The sequence below is a fragment of the Mustela nivalis genome (genome assembly GCF_964662115.1).
Source record: "Mustela nivalis genome assembly, chromosome: 11".
Taxonomy (NCBI): domain Eukaryota; kingdom Metazoa; phylum Chordata; class Mammalia; order Carnivora; family Mustelidae; genus Mustela; species Mustela nivalis.
The window spans coordinates 101,559,537-101,574,921 of NC_139030.1; the positions used below are offsets into that span (position 1 = coordinate 101,559,537).

The 15,385-nt window shown below is 39.4% G+C and overlaps 1 protein-coding gene across 4 annotated transcripts; it reads left to right on the top strand.

Moving 5' to 3' along the window:
- PPIL3 (peptidylprolyl isomerase like 3) lies at nt 1–9,357 on the top strand. Of its 4 annotated transcripts, none has more exons than XM_082688944.1 (7): nt 1–110; nt 1,485–1,569; nt 2,846–2,920; nt 4,290–4,383; nt 6,254–6,321; nt 8,443–8,561; nt 8,903–9,357. In XM_082688944.1, the coding sequence occupies exons 2-7, from the start codon at nt 1,567–1,569 to the stop codon at nt 9,027–9,029; spliced, it is 486 nt and encodes a 161-aa protein (XP_082545070.1). In that variant the 5' UTR covers nt 1–110; nt 1,485–1,566; the 3' UTR covers nt 9,030–9,357. The 4 variants fall into 4 exon arrangements, with proteins under 4 accessions (XP_082545070.1, XP_082545069.1, XP_082545068.1 ...); XM_082688943.1 differs by having other exon boundaries at nt 48–117; XM_082688942.1 differs by lacking the exon at nt 1–110 and adding an exon at nt 209–341.
- The last annotated feature ends 6,028 nt before the right edge of the window (nt 9,358–15,385 follow it).

Sequence of the window (15,385 nt, forward strand, 5' to 3'; positions counted from 1 at the left end):
CCGTTTTATGTCGGAGCCCAAGGCACTGCTAGAGGTTGCGCGGAATGGTTCCGGCTTACGTTTCGTGTCCTGGTACATTTATTAAAAGAGCTCTCTTTCGCTGTCAAAAGGTACCGGGTGAGGATAAATTACATTGTCTTCCTAGCTGTAGTCATTCTGGTTTGAAATAGGAAGGAAGGAAGGAAGGAGGAGGTAAAACGAGGCGAGGAGGTGAGGGGCGTACTCTCTAATGGGTCCCCCGTTTGACTTCCGGTAGCCGAAGTCTCTTAACTCCGAAACGTGGGTATATGCAAGGGGATTTTTTTGTTGTTGTTTCAGCAACAGCTGTGCTAGCTGAAGTGGTAAGTAACATCACTCAGTCTTTCATCCACCGAGATTCTTGCTAAGCTCTTTGTTTTGATTCTTGGGCTGCTTCAAGTGAGCATACCCGGCGGGGAGGGTGGTGTTGGAACAGACCCGTTTAGAAAAATATATAGCGCATTATTGGTGAGTGCTGTTGTTGTGCCCAAATTCCGAGACCCCCCAAAGACGACCACCAGAGTCCAGAGTCAAAGCCAAACAGCAAGGGTCGTTTATTACAGGTTCCAACCCGGACCTCCACGCACTCGTCGCCAGTGATGCTTAGAGGTCCCGAGCTCGGGATCACAACACCTTTTATACACTATTTTTGGGGAGGCAGGGACTTAGCATACATCATAGTATCTTGTAACAAATCACCACATACTGTGGGAAAATAAAAAAGGAACTCTATAATATGACTGGCGCGCTACAGAGCGGGAAAAGGCTGGGAACAGATTATTGGTTAGGTCAAAGGGCTGTCATTCTTCAAACTGCTGAGTTGGCGCCGCCAGGGTATGTGTCACCTCAGGATTGACCAGGGTCTTCCCGTCAAGCCGCAGGGCGCCAGATGGTTATCTCTCGGCCCAGAGCCAGGTGGGGGGTCCGGGAGCAGCCATTCTGTCAGGTTCAATTCTGGGCGGGGAATGTGTGGTTCCAGAGTGTCCATAGAAAGTCTGCTGGTATTTTTCCATCTCCTCATGGGTTAGCAAGCGAAGGTACAGAAGCAGAAATAGCGGTAATGGTTATAATTTAGGCATCTCACTATAGGAGAAGATAATTGGGCAGGTCCTAGAGTGAAGGCAGTTTTAAATAGAGTTATCAGGCCAGTGAGACCTGACTTTTGAGCAGAGACTTGGACGTGAGGGATGTAACTGTCCAGACGTCTGAGTTTAAGTGCTCCAAAGGGAGAACACTCGGTGTCTAGACCCCAAGGTGGAAATGTACCTGACTTGCAGGAGTTGCAGGGAGGCTTTTGAATAAGAGTAAGTGAGAGATTGAGGGGCTTGAGTCAGGAAGGTTCTCATCGTTTCCATAGTCAGATTTTTATTACTTGGAGATGCTATTCGAGACATTTTCTTTTAAATATGCAGTAAAAATGAGCATGTGTGAGTTGAGAGGAAAATAAACATAGTTTTGTCTTTCAGGAATAGAGACACGTTTTCCAACTTCTCTTGGTAAGCCTGAGAAATTCAGCAGTAGTACTTCCTGAAACCATCAAGAAGAAAAATGGTAAGCTTTGTACAAAAAAAAATTTTTTTTTAAGATTTTATTTGTCAGAGAGAGAGCGAGCACAATAGGGGGAGAGGCAGGCAGAGCAGGCAGAGGGAGAAGCAGGTTCTCCCCGCTGAGCAAGGAGCTCAATGTGGGACTCTGTCCCAGGACGACAGGATCATGACCCCACACCAAGGCTGACGTTTAATCTACTGAGCCACCCAGGCGTTCCTAGTTTTGTGCAATTCATAATGTCTTTCATTATAAATAATTTTTAGAAATTCAGTCAAGGGAAATAAAACTGTGTGGACTTTAATGGCAAGACATGAATGGTAAGACAGAAGCACACAGCAGATGACCGCTCTAAACAAAACCAGAAGCAAAATTACTTTTAAATTCTTCAGCATTTTCACTTAAAATGCACAGAACTTACTTTTTACAGAAAAAGACTGATTACAGCATATACATGGAAAGAGGGAGCTGCAGAGTATACCCAGGTGTGATAATTTTAACTGAATCCTTTTGTTCTAGATCTAAGGTAGCACCCAGAGCTTGCCATAGAAGACAGGCAATGAGAATAATGCTCTGTCTCCCTCCCACCCTACCCCCGGCTCACACACTCCTGCCCTCTATCAACCTGACCATACTTTCTCACTGCGAGAAACTATTGGGAGAAGAGAAATGAAAAAGGAAGCCTCAGAGTAACCCCCCACCCCACAATGTAGCAACCAAAGGGATGTGCAAGTTACTGGGACAGCAGATAAACAAAAAGCAAGCAAGGATAATATGGTTACCTCTGTACACTTAGGATATAGAAACACAGAAGACTGTTGTCTTTGGTGAAGAAAGGAATTGTTTTTTAACACTGTCACTCAGAATTAAAGTACATAAGGAAAATGGTGGAACCTGTTTTGAAAAGTCATTTTCTTACTATTTTTCAATATAAATGATGTTGGTGTGTTTCCATTTAAATCAGTATTACTAACATGACCATTGTTTTCATTTTTATTGATGAAAAATTCACACTTAAGTATTTCCATTACAGTATTTACTATCAAATTTTAGGACAGATACCATTTTACATTAACATATTCATCTTCTGGAGTTTTTTTTTTTCTACTGTTGAAATAAGTTTTGAAGAAGTACAGCTTACTCTCAGCTATGAGGACAGTTCATCTCTGAAATGTTGTTTTTTGTGTTTTCATTCAGATTGTCATCTTTATCCTAGTTTGGGAAATAAATACAATGCATAAAGTCATGAAGAAATCTCATTTTTTATTTTTCTTGTTTTTAGTCAGTGACACTGCATACAGATGTAGGTGATATTAAAATAGAAGTTTTCTGTGAGAGGACACCCAAAACTTGTGAGGTGAGTACCATTATGTACCTGTAAGTTAATGAGTTAATGCAGTAGGATAACCATTTTGAAATTAACCTAAAAAACAATGAACACTTGTATATAAAACCAGTGTCAGGAAAAACTAGGCGGCATAATTTCTCACTTAATTTCTACTTACTTTTTTTTCTTTTTTTTAAAAGATTTTATTTAACAGAGAGAGAGATCACAAGTAGGCAGAGAGGCAGGCAGAAAGAGAGAGGGAAGCGGGCTCCCCGCTGAGCAGACACACCCCCACACCTACCCCCGCAATGCAGGGCTTGATCCCAGGACCCTGAGATAATGACCCGAGCTGAAGGCCACCCAGGTGCCCCAGTTTCTACTTACTTTTTTTTTTTTTTTTTAAAGATTTTATTTATTTACTTGACAGAGAGAAATCACAAGTAGATGGAGAGTAGCAGAGAGAGAGAGAGAGGGAAGCAGGCTCCCTGCCAAGCAGAGAGCCCGATGCGGGACTCGATCCCAGGACCCTGAGATCATGACCTGAGCCGAAGGCAGCGGCTTAACCCACTGAGCCACCCAGGCGCCCCTCTACTTACTTTTGATGTTAAAGGTGGAGCAAAGAAAGGATTGATAATTTTTCTTTAACTGTAGAGTGGTGGGTATCTTTTTCTGCTCATTTTATTAGGATATTAGGTAAGAGAACTGTTTCTTACATTATTTTAATTATTTAAATGACAAGGAAGGAAAAAGTTAGCTCTCTCTCTATATTCATTTAGCAATTATTTATGAAAGACTATCTTGCCAGGGTCAAGGAATACAGTAATGAACAAGAGATATCCCTTGCCCTTACAGAGGTAATACTCTGAGAAAATAAGTTGGGGGGCGGGAGAGTCATTCTAGAAAAAAAATGATTCCAGATCATGATAATGCATTGTAGGAAACAAAGCACTGAAATGGAGACTAATGGAAAGGAATTATTTAAAAGAAGTTGAGGGCAGGCCTAGCCAGGAAAGTGATACTTAAACTTAGTGCAGAAGGTAATGAAGGCATTTTCATGGAAAGACATAAAAAGAATATTCCAGGTATAGAGATAGAAGTACAAAGGGCTTAGGTGGGTAAGCCGACCCCTTTCAGATGAATTTTCAGAATGATAGTGGGGTTAACATAGTAATAGAAAGAAATTATTAACACATGAGATGTAGAGGTAAGATTGTGTATTCTATTCCAAGAACAAAAGGAAGCCTTTAAAGTGTTTTAGGCAGAAAAGTGAGATCCAAAGTAATTCCTAAAAACATAAATGCATTGTTAATGGTATTTTTAGTAAATAAAATAGTTTGCTCATTGCTTTAAATGTGTTTCTGTTACATCATTTCCCAATCATTATTTTTACTCTTTTCAGAATTTTTTGGCTCTTTGTGCCAGTAATTACTACAATGGCTGTATATTTCATAGAAATATCAAGGGTTTCATGGTTCAAACAGGAGATCCGACAGGTAAGTTTCTCCATCAATATCTAGAGAATTGGGTATATAGTATGAAGAAGAGAGTAGACAAAGAATAAAAAAATTTATAATGTAACATTGTATATAAACTATGCTCCAATTAAAAATATTTGGAGGGGGTTGTCTGGATGGCTCAAAGAGGTTAAGTATCTGACTCTTGATTTTGATCCAGGTTTTGATCTCAGGGTTGTAAGTTCAAGCCCCGCTGGACTTGGAGCCTACTTAGAGAATTATATAAAAACAAGTTTTTTTAATAAATAAAATTTATTTAATTTTTATAAAATAAAACCAAAGATATAAGCACATAGAGTTTTTATAACCCGGCTACCTTACCATAGCAAGAAATTATTTTAAGTAGAAGCTGCTGGCATCTAGCTTTACATTAAAGTAGGACAGGGGTGCTTGCATGGCTCAGTGGGGTGAGCACTGGACTCTTGGTCTCGGCTTGGGTCGTGATCTTGGGGGAGTGAGATCAAGACTTACATCAGACTCTGTGCTAGGTGCAGAGTCTGCTTCAGTTCTGTCTTCCTTTCCCGCTGCCCCTCCTGCTTGTTACACTGTCTCTCTTCAAAATAAATAAATAACATCTTAAAATATGAACACTATTGACAGTGAAAGGATTTCTTTCTTTGTAGAGATACTTTATTTTTCTGGTCTGTGAAGTGAAATTTTGAGAAGAGGAGACATATATAATTTTATCTTTTTTTTTATTTATTTATTTTTGAGAGAGAGACTGCCTGCGCAAGCATGGGGGGGGTGACAACGGGGGTGGGAGGGGAAGGCAGACTCCCCGCTGAGCAGGGAGCCCCATGTGGGACTCGATCCCAGGACTCTGGGATCATGACTAAAGCCGAAGGCAGATGCTTAACCAACTGAACAACCCAGCCACCCCAAATGTGATTTATAATTAAAGAATTATTGGGGTGCCTGGGTAGCTCAGTTGGTTAAGCATCTGCCTTTGGTTGGGATCATGATTTCAGAGTCCTGGGATCAAACCCCATGTTGGGCTCAGCAGGGAGCCTGCTTCACCCTCTCCCTCTGCCTCTTCCCCAGCTGTGCACTCTTTTTCTCTTTCACACAAATAAATAAAATCTTTAAAAATAATAAACAGGGGCACCTGGGTGGCTCATTCGTTAAGTGTCTGCCTTTGGCTCAGGTCATGATCCTAGAGTCCTGGGATGGAGCCCCCCATAGGGCTCCCTGCTAAGTGGGAAGCCTGCTTCTCCCTCTCCCACTCCCTCTGCTTGTGTTCCCTCTCTCACTGTGTCGCTGTCAAATGAATAAATTAAAATCTTCTTAAAAATAAATAAATAGTTATAAAATAGCCCATATGTTTTAGAAACTGAACCTTTTCAGGCACTTGGGTGGCTCAGTTGGTTAAGTGACTGCCTTCAACTCAGTTTATGATCCTGGAGTCCTGGAATTGAGTTCTGGCATAAGGCTCCCTGCTCAGTGGCCAGCCTGCTTCTGCCTTTCCTCCCTGCTCCCGCCCTCTCTATCTCTGCCTCTCTCTCTCTCCAATAAATAAAATCTTTAAAAAAAAAAAAAAAAACAAAGGAAGAAAAGAAAATCAACTTTTTCAACTTTTAACTAGATACTTTGGTTTCTGTTTTTTCTTTCTAAGTATTTTATTTATTTGACAGAGATCACAAGTAGGCAGAGAGGCAGGCAGAGAGAGGAGGAAGCAAGCCTCCCTACTGAGCAGAGAGCCGATTCGGGGCTCAATCCTGGGCTCCATCCCAGGACCAGGATATTATGACCTGAGCTGAAGGCAGAGGCTTTAACCCACTTGGCCACCCAGGCGCACCGATACTTTGTTTTTTTTAATTAGATACTTATTTTGATTTGTCTTGTAATATAGGTACTGGAAGAGGAGGTAACAGTATCTGGGGCAAGAAATTTGAGGATGAATATAGTGAATATCTTAAGGTATATCTCTAGTGCTTCAAAATCTATTTTCTCATGCCTTGTTTACACTTGAAAACTTCTAGTACGTATGTTGTTAATGTCATTAGTATACAAACAAACTTTTTTTGTAGTTTTAGTATACTTGATGTCAGGGAGAAAATGGCAAGAAAAATTTCTTGCCTTAAATATATTTTAGAATATATAAATGTATTTTGGAATCTCACAATCCCATGTATCTTAATATTAAGGGAGCTTATCTTCGGATCCAACCTGAAATGTTTAATCAGTAACGTATCAACAGGGCTAAATGTCTCACTAGGTTAAAGGGAAGGGCATAGCATGGTGAAATTAGAGATTTTATTTTCCTTCCTGTTTTTGTTTTTCTTTTTCTTTCTTTTTTAAATTTATTTATTTATCCGAGAGAGCAAGTGAGCACACAGGCAGGCAGAATGGCGGCAGAGGGAGAAGCAGGCTCCCTGCCGAGCAAGGAGCCCGATGTGGGACTCGATCCCAGGACGCTGGGATCATGACCTGAGCCGAAGGCAGCTGCTTAACCAACTGAGCCACCCACGTGTCCTGTTTTTGTTTTTTTTTTTCACATTTTTCTTTCACATTTTCTTGATTTTTCAAACTTTCTAAAGAACATTTTCTTTTTAATTTCGTATAAAAAAGAAAAAAAATTATTTTTAAGTAATCTCTACATCCAGCGTGGGGCTCAAACTTACAACCCCAAAATCAAGAGTTGCATGCTCCATCAGCTGAGCTTGTCAGGTGCCCCATGGAACGTTTGTTGGTTTTGTTTTGTTTTTTTTAATAAACTAATGCATGCCTGTTTTTAAAAAAGTTTTTTTAATTTAAATTTAAAAAATTAAAATAGCATGATACTATCTTAGCTCAAAAACAAGCAAAAGAAAAAAATATATTGTTTAGGCATATTTAAAGATAGTAGAATAATGGTTCTCCGAGAGGTTGAGGTGACAGATAAGGAGTATACAGGCATATGCAACAGTTGGGTAAGCTGGATTCTTAAATCTTAGAAATAGATTAATGAGTATTAAGTTCTAAGGGGTACATTACACTCTTGTGTATGTATCAAATGTAACATTTGGGAGTCACCTTTTAGGAAGACAATGAAGGATTAATATCTTTTTTTCACATTTTTAAAATTCAGTTGATTAACATACAACGTAGTACTGGTTTCAGAGGTACAGGCCTGTGATTCATCAGTCTTACATATAATACCCAGCGCTCATTACATCACATGCCCTCCCTGATGTCCATCAAAGCATTAGTATCTTGATGTAGCTATATTTCTGTTGCTTGTCTCAATAGTGTTTCCTGATAAATAGCTAAGGAGAGAGTAATCATTATTTATTGGCAGCACCTCCTTATAACACAGTTCTGTCATGTGTTCCATCTTATCAGTAGAGTCCTTTTAATTCGTTAATAGTTACTTGTTTAACAAATACTATCATGAAATTAGAGCTGTAGGAAACCTTCCCTTGATCATTCAGTCCTGGGTCATGAACTGACTGCCCTTGGGTAGAAGACCCAAGATATATTCTCAATGGCCAATGGCTTAAAAAAAATGTTTAGCACTATCAGGCAAGAGATAACACCATTCCTTTTGCCAGACTCCATCACTCCCCAATGTGTACATTCTGTCCAATTAATTTATTACCTGCTGACTCATGCAGGCACTTGAGTTATGAATAAACCCCTGAACTAGTCCAACCACCCTCCCTTGTTTTACAGATACAGAAACTAGCCAGAGTCCAGTGTATATGTGAAGAGTTTATGGGGATTTTGGTTTTGTTGTCTGCCTGATCGTTCCATGCCAGCATGTTCCTTAATATAAATGTAAGGATTTCTATTATACCTTGGTATTGTGAAAAATGTTTGTGGCTGTACTCCTTCAAAGTGAAAATGAAATTAACTGGGGCATGTGATTTGATACATGACCAATTTACATACAAGTTTTAGAAATACAGATAATATACAAAAAGTGAACATTGGCATTAGCCTAATAGAAGCTGATTAAATGTTTTCTTGGTCCCTTAAAAAGTACAGGTCTTGTTTCAGTCCTATATTTGGAATATTTATATTAAAACACAGGTAAATATTTTGACCTATCTTTTACAGCACAATGTTAGAGGTGTTGTATCTATGGCTAATAATGGCCCAAACACCAATGGATCTCAGTTCTTCATCACCTATGGCAAGCAGCCACATTTGGACATGAAATACACAGTATTTGGAAAGTGAGTATTTTGGTGTCATTCTTCCGTACTTTCTCTGGGCTTTCCGATACCAAAGAAAATCTTATGACTGGTTTGTGTTAGATCCATTTGTAGTGGTGCTGTGCGAGTACTTTGATGGTAGTATTCCTACCCATTGCTGTTGTCTTAAGGCATAAAAATGAATTTTTGTTTCTGAATTTTGACTCCTATCCATGACAGAAAATCAGTATTTTTTATTGTCCACTGAACTAGGGAATTCAAAGAACTATGAGCATGGTCCTTTCAGGAAACTGTAATAGGTAGTTGGATATTGTGTTTCAGTCTAAGGAAATTTTCATCCATTTATATTGTTTCTCTTTCAGGGTGATAGATGGTCTGGAGACTCTGGATGAACTGGAGAAGTTACCAGTAAATGAGAAGACCTATCGACCTCTTAACGATGTACACATTAAGGACATAACAATACATGCCAATCCATTTGCACAATAGCTATAATAGATCTGGAAAAATACTTGGCCGACTATTCAAGGAACACACCTATTGTGTTTACCCAGTTTTAATTATGTAGAAAGATTACATCAACTTCCTGCCTGTTTATAGCTAAGATCTTCTAGGAGTTGGTGGTACCATGAGGGCCCAAACAGCTTTCATTTCCATTATTACAGCATATTTTTTACTCTAACTACTATCTAATGTATTTAAGTTCAATTTTTTAAAAAACTCTTCTACTTGTAATTTTTTGTTACACATAAACATTCATATATAAACAGTATTTTTGAGCACTCTGATTACATATTCTTGCCATATCTTGTCCACATCCTGGAAGTAGTCTTTTCCATTAATTATTCACTTTGTGCAGTTAGAGTAAGGGCAAGATAGAGATGACCTAGAAAAGCCAACCAGTCCATTTTGCTATTTTCTCTAGTCTTTTTTTTTTTTTTAAAGATTTTATTTATTTATTTGACAGAGAGAAATCACAAGTAGATGGAGAGGCAGGCAGAGAGAGAGAGAGGGAAGCAGGCTCCCTGCTGAGCAGAGAGCCCAATGCAGGACTCGATCCCAGGACCCCGAGATCATGACCTGAGCCAAAGGCAGCGGCTTAACCCACTGAGCCACCCAGGCGCCCCTATTTTCTCTAGTCTTTAGATTTACAATAAAGGCTCAGAGAAGTCCTCAAGTACAGTTTGAGCACTCAATTTCCCAACTCATTTGCCCATGGAACATTTTTGAAACCTTATCATTTACAGTATTGCAGGATAGAATTCTACAGGTGATCCATTTGAAAAATGCATTTAGATGGTTAAGAGCACCAGTTGTAGAGTCCTGGACTGTGTTTGAATCACAGCTCTACCTCCTACTAGACAGGTTATCATCTCCCAAGTTTTCTCATCCCTGAAGACTCCTCCCCTCATAAGACTCATGAGGACTGAATCAAACAATGTGTATAAAGCTTCTGGCATGTGATAAGTGTTCTGTAGTGAGTAAATGGAAGCTGCTCTCCTGACCTTTCCACCATAGGGCTCTCACCTAATCAGTCCTCATTTATCAATCTGTACTATTGATCTCATCAAGAACTATATTCTTCAGGGTACTTGGGTGGCTCAGTGGTTAAGCATCTACCTTCAGCTCAGGTCATGATCCCAAAGTCCTGGGATCGAGCCCCCACATTGGGCTCCCTGCTCAGCAGGAAGCCTGCTTCTCCCTCTCCCACTCCTCCTGCTTGTATTCCCTCTGTGAAATAAAATCTTTAAAAAAAAAAAAAGTATTCAGTCTGCTTCAATCATCTCGATAGTATTCCTAAAACTGATGCCCAATGTTTCTTGGTTTATATCATTTCTGCAGATGGCTGATCTAAATATTTTCTTTCTTTCTTTCTTTCTTTTTTTTTTGTTTGATTATTTATTTATTTATTTGACAGACAGAGATCACAAGTAGGCAGAGAGGCAGGGAGAGAGAGAGAGAGAGGAGGAAGCAGCTCTCTGCAGAGCAGAGAGCCCGATGTAGGGCTCGATCGCAGGACCCTGGGATCATGACCTGAGCTGAAGGCAGAGTCTTTAACCCACTGAGCCACTCAGGCACCCTAAATATTTTCTTTCTTAACTACAGTTTGGATGTTAGCTTGCAATATCCTCTTAATTACCATCTATACCTTTTACTAAACTAATGTGCCAGTTATACTAACATCCTCACTTTGGTTTTTCTTTTAAATGAGCTCTATGCCTAATATGGGGCTTGAACTCATAACTCTAAGATCAAGAATTGCAGACTCCACCTACTGAGCCAGCCAGGTACCCCTAAAGCCTTCACATTTTGATTCAGCCTTTTAATTTAATCATTTGAATCATTTAATCATTCTAGACTTTTTTTTTAAGATTTTATTTATTTATTTGACAGAAATCACAAGTAGGCAGAGAGGCAGGCAGAGGTAGAAGAGGAGGCAGGCTCCCCACTGAGCAGAGAGCCCGATGTTGGGCTCGATCCCAGGACCCTGAGATCATGACCTGAGCCGAAGGCAGAGGCTTTAACCCACTGAGCCACCCTCACGCCTCTAGATTTCTAGACTTTAATATTAAAGCCTCTTTTGGGCCAGAATTTGTTTTGACATATAACTGATACATTCCTTTCCAACTGAATGGCACTAGATTTTTTTTGTCATTTCTCTTAAGAGGCGTTTTTTAAATTTTTTTTAAAGATTTTATTTATTTGAGACTGAGATCACAAGTAGGCAGAGAGGGAGGAGGCAGGCTCCCCGCTGAGCAGAGAGCCTGACGTGGGGATCAATCCCAGGACCCTGGGATCATGACCTGAGTTGAAGCCAGAGGCTTAACCCACTGAGCCACCCAGGCACCCCTCTCTTGATTGTCAAGATGTTTTGGTACTGACTGGCACTCCTTCAATTTTTATTCTAAACTCTACTTCTGTTTTTTTAAGTGCTAGTAAATGGTGGGTTTTGGGTTTTTTAGAGCTCATTCTTACAATGTCTGTTTAGTTATAGCTAGAAAGATAGGCAGAGGGATAGTCTGGCTGCCCACCTTGGGCCTATTAGGAGACATCTTGAGATCAAAATCCATAACACTATCTTCTGTCCAGAAGTTGACTTAGTTGACTGGTTCACACAAATCACATGGGCAGTTGAGTGACTGACATTTCGTTCCATGTATTAACTGACAGTATGTATTACTAAGACTAAGACTAGAATATTGTTGATCAACCCAATTCTCTTTAAAAAGAAGAGTAATAAGGCTTCCCTTTTGGACTAGAGGTTAGCAAACTACTGCCTTCAGGCTGGCCACCTGTTTCTGCAAATAGTCTTCATGGATCTCAACCATTCCCATCTCAGGTGTTTTCTGACTGCTTTGTGCTACCGCAGCAGTACAGATTGGTTGTGACAGAGAATAAAAGGCCTATAAGCCTAAAATACTTATTATCTTGCCATTTAAGAAAATTTGCTAGGGGCACCTGGGTGGCTCAGTGGGTTAAAGCCTCTGCCTTCGGCTCAGGTCATGATCCCAGGATCCTGGGATCAGGCCCTGCGCCAACCAGGCTCTCTGCTCAGCGGGGAGCCTGCTCCCTCCTCTCTCTCTGTCTGCCTCTCTGCCTACTTGATATCTCTTTCTCTCTCTCTCTCTCTCTGTCAAATAAATAAATAAAATCATAAAAAAAAATAAAGAAAATTTGCTAATCTTTGATTTAGAATATCAGAAGTTGCCAGATAATCATTGTTTCATTGCAAAGGGAGCTTGATGAGCTTAAGGGATAATGCAATCAATAGAATCTTGATAGTTCCTTCACTACTCTAAAAATGTTCTGGTACCTATCCATTAGGATACCTAAATCCTGTTAGTTCTTGCTTTGGAGCTCTTTGAAAAGAGCTTTCTTTTTTTTTTTTTTTAAGGTTTTATTTATTTATTTGACAGAGCGAAAAAGTACAAGCAGGGAGAGAAGCAGAGGGAGAAAGCGAGGCAGGCTCTCTGCCAAACAGGGAGCGCCTATGTGGAGCTCGACCCTAGGTCCCTGGGATCATGACCAGCGCTTAAGGCAGATGCTTAACCGACCAAGTCACCCACGCACCCCAGGAGAGCTCTTTCTGTAGGCCTTTGGTGAATTGAATAGTTACCATTTATACCTTGGTTAAACTTGGCAGTTTCCAAATCCATTTAGCAATATCTAAGCTATGTTGGGTATTTCTAAAGATATGTATTCTCATCTTTTTGTTCAAAAAATGAAAACTAGAGGTGCCTGGGTGACTCAGTCTGTTATGAGTCTGCCTTCAGCTCATCATGATCCCCAGAGTCCTGGGATCGGCTCCGCAATAGGCTTCCTTCTCAGTGGATAGTCTGCTTGTGTTCTCTTGCTCTCTCTCCCCTGTGTCAAATAAATAAATAAAATCTTTCTTAAAAAAGGAAAGAAAAGAAAAGATTAAAACAAGTAAGTAATTTATTGAGTTTCTTCCAGACTTGTATGTGAAGGTGCATAGGACACTGCTTATTCCAAGGGAGCGTACTCTAGGAAGCTAACAGATACACAAATAGATAAATTTTAATATATAGGACTCAACTTTTAATCAGTTTAACAAACTGGATAGATTAGTTACTGTTTCACTAGTGAATTTAAATGAAAACAAATGGTTCTTTTCAATTCAGTTCATACCAACTATAAAGGTAGGGATGGGAACTCAAACTCTATTATATATTCTGTAATAATATATAAACATTTTTTTAAATTTTTTTTAAAGATTTTATTTATTTATTTTTCAGAGGGAGAGCGAGCACAGGCAGACAGAGTGGAAGGCAGAGTCAGAGGGAGAAGCAGACTCCCCGTGGAGCAAGGAGCCCGATGTGGGACTCGATCCCAGGACGCTGGGATCATGACCTGAGCCGAAGGCAGCTGCTTAACCAACTGAGCCACCCAGGTGTCCCTATGTAATAATATATAATAGACTAATAAACTTAATAAATATGGTTAATAATAAACTATATTAACTCTAAAGCAAATCTAGAATAAATGATAATATAAATTTTTAAAAGCAAATTACAATCAGGTGCACCTAACTGGCTCAGCTGGTGGAGGTTTGTGGTTTCCTGACTTCAGGTTTGTGGTTTCAAGCCCCAAACTGGGTGTAAAGACTATTTAAAATAAAATCATGGGTGTCTGGGTGGCTCAGTTGGTTAAGCGTCTGCCTTCACCTCAAATCAGGATCTTAGGATCCTGGGGTAGAGCTCTGCAGAGCCCCACATTGGGCTAGCTCAGCAGAGCCTACTTCTCCCTCACTCTCAAGTTAATAAAAAAATAAAATTAAATTAAAAAATTTTTAAAAAGCAATATCTGAAATCCTTAAAAAGAAAAGTTATTTCATAAATTGTGTTAGGATAATCAGTAAATTATATGAAGAAAAGTAGCAAAAGAATTTTACCCCACATGCAATTTCTACCCAAAATTGCAGATGCCTTAAAAAAAAAGGAAAAAACACCTCTGAAAAGGAAAGAATTTCAGTTTACAAACATGACAAAGATAAAGACAGAACAAGTTTAACTACATAAAAATCGAAAATTTGATTGCAATTAAAAAACTTCAAGAACTGGAGTGTCTGGGTGGCTGAATTGTTAGGTGTTTGTCTTTGCCTTTGGCTCAGGTCATGACCCCAGGATCCTGGGATTGAGCCCCTCGTTGGGAACCCTGCTCAGCAAGAAGCCTGCTTCTTATCTCACTCCCCCTTGCTTGTGTTCCCTCTCTCTCTGTGTCAAATACATACATAAAATCTTTAAAAAACAAAAACTTCAAGGACGAATGAGAGCTGTATATTCCCAAAAAACAATGAGATATGAATGCGCAAGTAATAAAAAAAGGGAAAACGTTCAACTTCACTAATTAGGGAATAAAGTTGCAAGTTTCCTCCAAATTACCATTTTTAAATCTCTGCACTATGTTTGTTAGGATTGTGATAATGAAGTACCAGAAACTGGATAACTTAAAATTCTCTGTTAAACGAACTGGAAATTAAAAAAATCAAGGTGTGAGCAGGTTAACTCTAAGGTCTGGCTTTGGCTGACAGAAGACCATTTTCTATCTTCACACAATCAGTGAGTGTCTGTGTCCTAATCTCTTTAAAAAGAAAGATCAGTCAGACAGGATTAGGATCCACCCTACTGACCTCATTTTAACCTTAGGTAGGTCTGTAAAGGCCGCTTCCACAAATAACTCACCATCTTGGGGTGGGGGAGGGGCAGTTAAGACTTAAACATGAACTGGAGGGACATAGTGCCACCCCAAACAACCAATAACATGCACTAAAGAACACAGAAAATAATCTCATAAATGAAAATACCAAGTTAATAATTGTTTAGGTGTAAGGGTTTGCTAAATTTAAAACCATTTCAGAAACTAATTTTGGAAGTATATACCAGACTTTTTCCAAGTTCACTGTCTTTCACCCCTGTAATCTTACTGTGGGGATTTCCAAATTGCTCTGTAGTCCTTCACTGCAAATATTACCTGTAACAGAATACAGTTGATGCCCATCTCCTAGATTGTTAGACTTGAGAACGTATGTACAGTGCTTAGCACAGTAACTAGCTCTGTAACTATGAATGCCTATTATCTTTTCAAAGATGGGGATTCCCAAGTGCTAAATACAACCTGAATTTCACAAGTTATTGTGATGAATTTCTCCCTCTGTGAAATATTTATCTCCTATTTGGGGACCCTGACCCCAATATAAAGATTTAAGTATTAGTGGTTTTATAAGTATTAATGGTTTTAAAACCATAAAGAGAAGGGTCTTATGAAATGCAGACTACCATAGAAATTTGGAAATTCGTATTCCTCATCAGTTTTTACCCAATAAT

What these genes read in the sequence shown, in the direction of transcription:
- PPIL3 (XM_082688944.1), top strand. An exon ending in GGACACCCAAAACTTGTGAG is followed by an intron (nt 2,921 to 4,289) that starts GTGAGTACCATT and finishes TACTCTTTTCAG; the next exon opens with AATTTTTTGGCTCTTTGTGC. An exon ending in AATATAGTGAATATCTTAAG is followed by an intron (nt 6,322 to 8,442) that starts GTATATCTCTAG and finishes TATCTTTTACAG; the next exon opens with CACAATGTTAGAGGTGTTGT.